Raw genomic sequence first — 10024 nt, forward strand, 5'->3', positions numbered from 1 at the left:
GAGTATTATCCTTTTCATCAAAACTTAGAATAAGTATTAAAAAAATGTACACTGCTGGCGTTTTAAACATATCGCAAGAATATAAATATATACCAATGTCAGGAAAACATCAGATGCACATATAAAATGTAACAGTTATCATAGGTCAAATTTGTTTATAATCAAATTACATATAATTTGCAATTATGTATTTTAAGTAAAATTGTGATTAATATGTGATGTGTTCATCTTAAAAATAAATCAGGTAATTATATAGCAAGACTGTATAAGTGCCGCATATCAGCATCATTCATATTTGAATGTCGTTTTATTTATTATTTTAAAGTTTTAACGAGAGTGACTTGAAGTCTGCAGTGTAAACACTGACTTCTTACTCGGTTTACATTTCTGCCAAAACCTGCAAAATAAAACACACACAGGTCATACTCATATAAATGCACATCAATATATATTAAATAGGTTTTGATTGACAATAACTTAAGTGATAATTCCATCAACCACCAAAATGACCCTACGGAAACAGTTCATGCGCGCTGCGTGACGTGTTTCCGGGAGGTCTGTTACGTCACCAATCTCTTGCCCAATGGCTGAGCTCCGTGTGTGTTCTCCGCTTCCGCCTGGTCGGACTTGTCATGCCGTGATTGGTCGGCGGCCTGGGCGCCGTGTGGTGATGCCGCCGACGCTCCGGCTGCGTGGTGTACGGCGATGGATCCCCGGTCCGCGGCCCGCGTCCTGCTGCGCTGCGCCTGGCTGCTGCTGCTGCCGCTGCTCCGCCTGCCCGGCTGCGACGGCCGCGACGCGGAGCTCAGCTACGTGACGTGCGGCTCTCTGGTCAAGCTGCTGAACACGCGGCACAACGTCCGCCTCCACTCCCACGACGTCAAGTACGGCTCAGGTACACGCTGCGTGGGCTCGCACGGATGCTGGGTTACGTTTAATAGAGGGATATTATATATTCTGACCAGTTACATCTTTTAAAGTGAAGTGATTGTCATTGTGGAGCGCAGCACACGGTGACACAGCGAAATGTGTTCTCTGTTTTTAACCATCACCCTTGTTGAACAGCGTGTGGGGACGGTGGCACCTCCAGATTCGAACCGGCGACCTTCTGGTTTTTTTTTTTTTTTCCTGCAGGAAGCGGCCAACAGTCTGTGACTGGCGTGGACAGTGCAGACGACTCCAACAGCTACTGGCAGATTCGTGGCAAGCCCAGTGCCACCTGCCAACGTGGGCTGCCCATTCGCTGTGGACAGGCCATCCGCATCACACACATGACGACGGGGCGCAACCTCCACACCCACCACTTCAGCTCGCCTCTGTCCAACAATCAGGTCCGGCCGCACAGCAGCGCGCTCGCGTTCTTCTTAAAACTTTAGACGCCCATTTCCAGGCCTGGTTAACCATCTCGATTCTGAGATGTTTCAAGCCTAGGGGTGGTAGTAGCCTAGTGGGTAAAACACTCGCCTATGAACCAGAAGACCCAGGTTCAAATCCCACTTACTACCATTGTGTCCCTGAGCAAGACACTTAACCCTAAGTTGCTCTAGGGGGGGACTGTCCCTCTAACTACTGATTGGAAGTCGCTCTAGATAAGGCCGTCTGATAAATGCTGTAAATGTAAATTTGATAAAAAGGTCCTTTAATGCCCTGTATCACAGGATTTATTATCAATAAATGTATCAATATAATTTGAAAAGAATTCGGCAAAAATCTGAGTTCTGGAAAAGCAGCACTCGAGAGGATGGAATGTTGATATACCTACTGAAGGTCTCCTCAAACACAGAGGAGATCATCAGGAAGTGTCATCAGCGGCAATACCTCCTCAGGAAGCTCAGGTCCTTTTACAACTCCTTCATAGAGAGTGTAATATCATTCTCCATCATCTGCTGGTCCCATTCCACCAGAAATCGGTTACAGAGCACCGTAACCAAGATTATTGGACTGCCTGTGGGCTCCTTATCACACGTCTGTGAGCAGCAGACATGCAGGCTGCCACTCACACCCTCCGAACTCTGCCTTTGAGTGTCTCCCTTCCAGACGCCGGCTCCGATGCCCCGGCTTCAGGACACAGAGGAGGGACGTCCCCTTTGTTCCTAAAGCTGTCCTTCTATTGAACTCTGGACATCCGCCCAAAACAACCATTATCACCTCACACACTTTTTAAAGCTCCTTACTGCTCCTATTATGTAAAGTTATTTATCGTTGTTCATAGTACGATACAAGGAAAATTTTTTATTGTGCGTCATGTGTTGTGTCTTGCAACAAGTGTTATACATGAGCAGCTCCACTGCGCCATTTAAATTGCCCCTCGGGGACAAATACAGTTCTTTGAAATTGATATCTGTGACTGCAGGAGGTGAGTGCATTCGGGGAGAACGGCGAGGGAGATGATCTGGACGTGTGGACCGTTCAGTGTGGAGGCACCTTCTGGGATCGGGACGACGCGGTACGCTTCAAGCACGTGGGCACAGACGTGTTCCTCAGCGTGACTGGAGAGCAGTACGGCCACCCCATCAGAGGACAGAGGGAGGTGCACGGCATGCCATCTCCCAGCCACCACAACTACTGGAAGGCCATGGAGGGGGTTTTCATTCAGCCCAGCAGTGATCCCCTCCGCCACGACGAGCTTTAATGCCATCCTCACTGACTGGCCGTTCCCACCAAAACAGGAGAATGTACTGTTTTTCTCTTTTGTTTCTTCCGTTCTTTTCCTTGTGTGTGTGTGGGGAGTGAGAGGGTGTGTGTTTTATTCTTAGTTCACAGTCATGAGGGGAAAAGTTATGTATGTATGCTCTAGTCCGAACAACCTTCAAAATTATTTGTCTGGAGCTGGTCATGATACATCTGTGATTTGAATAATTATTTATGCGTTGGAACTGTTTACCTTTTTTCCCCAAAATGGGCTGTGAAGGATTAAAGTGAAGAAACAGTTTTTTTGTTTTTTTTTCTTGTTCCTTGTTTAAGTAGAATTAGTAAAAGGTTTAAGCATTTTTGATGAGTTACATGTCGCGTATTAAACACTTGTGGAAACAGATTACATTGGGGCGTGTTCGTTGTGTCACCGTGTGCTGTTTCACAATGACAATCACTTCACTTTCTTCTTTCTTGCATTTCTGAAAACATGAAATGAAGCTGTAGAAGCCACAAATGAGTCTTTATTTTCAGAGTACAAACATACCACATGATAAGTAAAATTACTACATTACATTCATTGCATTAAATGAAAAGTGATTCTGTTTTAGAATCCTATGCATTAACGTTCTGGTGAGCAATAATAAGAGGCCTATGAACCGGAAGACCCAGGTTTAAACCCCACTTACTACCATTGTGTCCCTGAGCAAGACACTTAACCCCGAGTGTTTCCAGGGGGGGGACTGTCCCTGTAACTACTGATTGTAAGTCGCTCTGCATAAGGGCGTCTGATAAATGCTGTAACTAAGAGCGCACGTCGCGTCTGCCGAGGCCTGCACTGCCACTCCCGGCACTGGCCGCACGGTGGCGACAGAGCGCTTCAAATCCACGCGAGGTCCCGCCTAATTGATGATCTGCTCGGCACGATGGCTTATAAAGCCACAGCTGCGTTACATTTAAAGCGCTTCATGTGGCGTCACGGGTCTGCGCTGCCATATTTTCTCATTATTTTAATCCTGTTAACAGTTCATTACATCTGTAGGCTCAAGTGTAATGAGAGGGAAGGCGAGAGTTTTGCGGTTGTCCGCTAATAAAATCCACAGTCCGGCGTCCCCGTCGCGGAATCTCGCCTGTTCAATTCAACACGTTTTCTTTTCAAAGTACAAACAAATGTCTTTAGAAATCGATATTCCTTTTGTGACAGAAGATCCTACAAATGACCACCTTAACGATTCTACACGTCCGTGGGCCTTTCGATACCAAATATGTCATTTGGCGAATAGCATTGATTTGTTTAAATGTGTTGTTGTTGTTTTTAGTATTAAAATCCGGGATGCGCCCGGGAACCGTGGGGTTTTGGTTTATTCTCCACCTTCTGCCAACCCGCTTCAGCAGAAACCCTCCAGCTGCCGTGTGCAGCGTTAGCACCGAGCTAGCACTGCTAACTTACCGAAGTCAAAGGGTCAAAACGACGCAGCGCTTACTATATTTTTCCACAAGACAGCACATGATCCTCTTCATTTTTACACACACACACACACATATATATATATTATTTACGTGGCAGCGTGGCCTGGTTGACTGATGCCCTTTCATTATTGCACTGCTAGCTGCTGCTCCCACAGTAGTGCAACAGGGAAAGAGTGTCAGGCAAGAGGTCTCCTGTCTCACCATAATCTCTGCAAAGGCCACGGAGCACCAGACTAATCACGTTCTTACGTTTCCTGAAAGGCTGAGGCCGGTGACGGCCGCTAATCATAGCGCTCTTGTGTACAATTGCGATCTGACAAGAAATCACTCTTCAAATCTCGGTCTGATTGCTTTCGTGGTGGCCCAATGGCGATGAATTGATCATATTGCAGCTCTCTGATCGAGACCGACTGATCCTCGGAACCAAATCAATCCAGGAACACTCAACTCAGCCTGGCTGACGTCCCCCTGAGTCAAGACCCTATAAGCAATATTGCACTACTCCACTCAGACTCAAAAAGCAGAGGCAATATTGATAGGGTCTCGTCTGCAAGGAAGCTTCATGTATAGGACATGAGACTGTCTCTCACCACGCCAGGAAAGACATGTCACCCCATCCCGGGCTCGACAGGTGTGTGCAGGCAGAAATCCATTCCCCGGCGCCCCCGTTATCTCTGCCTGCTCCAGGCTGCAAGCCACTGCGCCGCGCTGATAGAAAATTAACCACGTCTGTTACACATTTACATTTGTCCTGGTCCATTTCTACAACCATAAATGCACGACTGTAAGTCCAGTGGGCGTGGGGTCCTGGGAGAGGTCACGTCACGTTTTATTAAGTCGCGTGTGCTTTGCTTTTCATGTGTGCAATTACATAATGATCTTAATAAATCTGGACTTCATGACGTGATTGATGTAGGTGTTTGTCATGGCGCAAGTCGAGCAGAAACGCATGCGTTTAGCGTAAAGACACTGCCCGCGTAGGCACGTTGTGAAATGGATTCGATGTGTGAGAGCATCCATTAAACCAGAAATATCATCTGTACCCTACTGTTCAACGGTTTAGGGTCATTTACAAATTCCCTTGTCAGGGTAGAAATATTACTAAAGGAATATTAAACAATTGAAGCTGTGCTGTAGTCAAGGCCCCTCCTGCTGTCTGGTCAGTTTTATTGCTTCTTTAATAAGTTCTACAAAAACAATTGATAAGAGTTTTCTAATAATGAATGAAGCTTTTAAGGTGGGATCAGGAAGCACTCCGTTGCTGATTAAGTTCCTACTTCGCTTACAACATGGAGTGTCTCCCAAGAGTCATTATTTTCAGAAATGACAGCAATTTTATCCCCACGGCGAAACGTGCAATTGATTCATTTAAACCGAATGCCCAGTATTTTTTGGTTTGTTTTTGTTATCTTCTTATATATATTGTGAATAATATTAGGAGTTATTTGCTTGTAGCCTAGTGGGTAACACATTTGCCTATGAATCAGAAGACCCAGGTTCAAATCCCACTTACTACCATTGAGTCCCTGAGCAAGACACTTAACCCTGAGTGTCTCCAGGGGGGGGACTGTCCCTGTAACTACTGATTGTAAGTCGCTATGGATAAAAGCGACTGATAAATGCCATAAAGGTAAATGTTGTTTGAGGGAGAAATTGAGAATTTGCAACTGGCGGCCGCCGTCGTTTCGCGCATGCGCACAGCTGGAGCCGTTTCACTCCGCGGCCCCGCGTCACGTGACGGCGTGTTAACGTCGCTGCGTGAACATCGTGTACGTGGGGCAGGTGTCTCGGGTCGGGCGGCGGCCGCCATGTACCCGCGGAAACGGCCGCCGAACGCTGCCGTCTCACGGAGGAAGGGAGCAGCCATTTCAAAAGCGCGCCAAACGTGAGCGGCCGCGTGCGCTGCAATTAAAAAGAAAAGGCGGGAGAGAGAGAGAGAGAGGGAGAGAGAGGGGGAGAGGGAGAGGGAGAGAACATGAACATGTCCGCCCAGGGCTTCACCCAGCAGTACAGGCCGCTCATGGCGACCTGCGATTCCGCGCATTCCAACTTTGTGCTGAAAAGCGCGCGACAAGCTCGTACACGACGTCGTCTTCCCGGGGGGGGCATGACTTTACTTGTCCTCCCTACCGGTCCATCCCTGCTCTGGAACGGCGAAACCGGATCTGGAACGGCGAGGAAGCTGGGGGAAGGGATGGAAAAGGTGGCGAAGCACCCAAAAATAAGAACCGCGGCGGGGCCGCCATCGTGTACACGCCACGGGAACGCGGAGACGCCGAGTCTCCGTGGGTCGGAAAATCCGCCGTGGGCCCCGAGGAAACACCCGGATTGATTTTTTTTTCTTTCGTTGTTGCCAGAAGCACGAAGCGTCGCCGCTGCAAATGCATAGATCCATATGGAATTTAGAGCAGAAAATTGTTAAATAAAACACACACCCATACATACATGTGTGTGTATGTATATATATGTGTGTGTGTGTGTGTATGTCTGACGTGTAATATCGCACCGTGGATTATAAGCATTAAGAGAGAGAGAGAGAGAGAGAGAGAGAGAGAGAAATGTCTGGAATGAAACGGGTCCAGCAGCCCCACGTTACACACGTTTACGTCGAGAGCAGCGGCCTTTCAATATGAAAAAAAACCCACCCCACACCATCCAGAGGAGACTTCCCTTCCTTCCCAACTCGGTGTGGGACCTGCCCCCCACCCCCCTGCATTCCACAAATACGGCCCCCCATCCCCCACCGACCTGCCACAAATAGGAAATTCGCCCCCCCCCCCCTCCTCCCACCCACGCCGTCTCCAGGCCCCACTGTGGACACGCACGGCGAGTCGAGGGGAGTGGGGCAGGTTCGTAACCTGCTGTTTTGTGGCGCGACCGGCACCTGGCTTGGGCGCGATTTTACGTCGTTTTGACCGACCGATGCTCGCCGTTCGTTTTTATTTCTGAGTAATATTTAAAACCCCACCGGCCCCAATCGATAATGGAAACGTTGGCTGTTTTTAAGCACGCTGCTCAGCCGTTTTACCGCCATGTGTGAAAAGTTTAGGGTCCCCGGTTCAAAGCATAGTTCGCAAGTTACTCAACCGCCACGTGCTGCTCAATGCAAACGAAGAGGAGCCGCGAAGTGCAGCCGAACAAAATGTTCTTTTTCCAGGGGGCGTGGCCTCGGGCCCGCTGCCTTGTACGAGTCGGATTCTATAGGGTCAATGCCTGTAATGCCCCACACACACACACACACACACACGCATTATTACGCAACACACACACACACACAGCTGTAGCCCTGCAGTACCGACCTGCACGTACACAGGTTGTCGTACATTTTACCTGCATCCCAGGAGGGGCGAGCTGGCGGAGGCCGAATGCTATGACAATACAATTGCACTGCTTGAGTGTATGAAACAGTAGTGCAACATCGTCAAAGCAACAGACCTCAGCTGGGTCGTGTGTTCATGTCACTGTAGGGCTGCACAACGCGGCCATAATGTGTTTTTTAAGGTGATACTCTGCTCTGAAGAGGAATTGGATTTACTAAACCACCCCATGTATGTGTGTCTGTGTGTGTGTATATATATATATATGTGTGTGTGTGTGTATGTACGTATATGTGTGTATATTATATATATTTATATATATATGTGTGTGTGTATGTACGTATATGTGTGTATATTATATATATTTATATATGTGTGTGTGTGTGTGTGTGTGTGTTTTTGCGGCCTGCGAGAGATATACGATAAAACTCATAAACATAAGAAGCTGAGATCTCTGAGAGAGAAATAAAAGAAGAAATAGGTATTTAAAGTAAAGCGCCATGTCGGAGATCGGCAGCCTTTGCGTCTCCAGCGCGGCAGAACGTTTGGATTTAACACTACAATTAAAAGAGTGAAAGGCGACATTAAACTGCGACCATGACAGGAAGCGGGTCGCGCGTGGGGTCCGAAATAATCTCGCGTGTGTGTGTGTGTGTGTGTTTTGGAAGCGTGTGAAAACGCGATTAAGCGGAGAAAACAGTAAGATGAAAATTGCAGTGAAGTGCAGATCGAATCGCAGCTCCATGCGCGCAGGGTAATTCGGGGGTGGGGGGCGGGGGTTGGAAAAGACCCCCCCAAACACACACACACAAACACACACACACACACCCGATGGGCCGATGGGAATGACCCCTCCTCCCCGAAACACATCGTAGTTGCCTCTACACGTTTTATGTCGTTTACACGTATAATAAAATCAAATTCCGTCGTATAATAACGCAGTGGATTCCGTTCCTATATAAAATGTCATCTCTGTGACGTCACCGCGCCACAATACTTCACTGTTCTTTTGAAAAACGTGTTTTCTAAATTACAATATTCCAACAGCAAATACGAATTTGCTGTCGTGTTCATGCAGCGTGGTGGATGTGATAATTATCGTAAAATAACACACACACACACACGGCGAACGTCCAGCGTGGAGAGGTGGGGTGGGGTGGGTGGGTTGTACAGCCAATGCCCTTTTAATATTGCACTGCTCATCCGATACTACAGTAGTACAACAGCAAAAGGGCAGCGGACGACAACAGGGCGGAATACACACACACATCTGGAGTAAAAAAAAAAACTATTTCACGTTATTTAACTCGGCGAGTAGAACGAAGGCCCGTTCGCGTTCATACACAATACGACAAGAAAACGGATTCGGGTTGTTTTACACAATTTCCACTTTAAATAAAGCATCGCAGCAAATCTGGAAGTTCTGCACAGTTTCAAACAAAAAACAACTAATATCCGATGTTTATTTTCTTTAAACCACGTGGTACCATAAAAAAATCTAAATTCAAGGAAAATGAGCGAATAAATGAAAACGAACGTTTTAAACGGGCCAAAGATCCCACTCCGCCATACAATACCAGAAAGCATCATTTAATCCGCACTATTCCTGTCCCGCGGCCAGCGGGGGGGTCGGGGCTGGAGCCCCCACCCCGCCCCGAGGGGGCGGGGGCAGCGCGGCGCTGTTATTTTCGGGGTTCGGGGGGGAACATCTTAAAAAATAAAAACGAAACACGTCGCATCACGAGGAGTAAAAAAATAATAACAATACGCTATTATTATTATTATTGTTATTTTTATTTACTGAGATGTTTTATAAAAGCACGTTGACGCTGGTGATCGGTTTTGTGCATTTTTGCACGTTACAATTGTAAACATGAATAAATAAAAATTTCCCCTCTCTCTCTATATATATATATATATACACACACACACACACATATATATATATATATGTGTGTGTGTGTGTGTGTGTAAATATGTATATAAATTTAGTGAAATTGGCGCAGAAGCCCCAGCAGGCAGGGTGGTCCCAGGAAGTTCGGGGACCCTCGGAGCGCGGTATTCCTACAGCGAACACCCACAGTAATCCCGGTTCTTTTCTTCCCCTGTAATGAACTTTAAAAGAACAGGACAGCCGTGTCAAGATATGGCCTCTCCACACACTCACACACGCACACACACACACACACCAGTTCCCCGAGACCCGGAGGGGCTTCTCTGCCTCCAGCACCCACGTCCGCAGCCGCGCCATGCCCGCCTCCACACTCCCGACACTCTTATTTCTGCCCAAACTCCCGCCATTTCCGCCCGGTCACCCGGATGCTACTCGCGGACGGCGAGGGGGTCCCCCGAAATGTCACGGACGGTACCTGGCCGAGGCGGGGACGGTCCTTCGCGCCGGAGAGAGAGAGAGAGAGAGCAGGGGGGTGGGGGCGAAGGAGGAAAAGTTGGGAGCGGACGCGCGTTCGCCGTTCGGTGTTCCGAGCCGTGGCCTCGCGCTGATCCGGTCCCGGCGGAGGCGCGCGCCCGGGCCCGCGCGCGCGCGCGCGCCAGCGAGCGGCCGCGCTCCCGACACCGCTCGCCATTTCCCGCAGAAACGAAAAAGC

The 10024-nt window shown here is 48.2% G+C and overlaps 1 protein-coding gene across 1 annotated transcript; it reads left to right on the forward strand.

Moving 5' to 3' along the window:
* Positions 1 to 603: 603 nt before the first annotated feature.
* sdf2l1 (stromal cell-derived factor 2-like 1) lies at positions 604 to 3034 on the forward strand. The gene is made up of 3 exons (XM_028996408.1): positions 604 to 895; positions 1135 to 1331; positions 2354 to 3034. The coding sequence occupies exons 1-3, from the start codon at positions 706 to 708 to the stop codon at positions 2630 to 2632; spliced, it is 666 nt and encodes a 221-aa protein (XP_028852241.1). The 5' UTR covers positions 604 to 705; the 3' UTR covers positions 2633 to 3034.
* The last annotated feature ends 6990 nt before the right edge of the window (positions 3035 to 10024 follow it).

This window comes from Denticeps clupeoides, chromosome 11, assembly GCF_900700375.1.
Source record: "Denticeps clupeoides chromosome 11, fDenClu1.1, whole genome shotgun sequence".
Taxonomy (NCBI): Eukaryota; Metazoa; Chordata; class Actinopteri; order Clupeiformes; family Denticipitidae; genus Denticeps; species Denticeps clupeoides.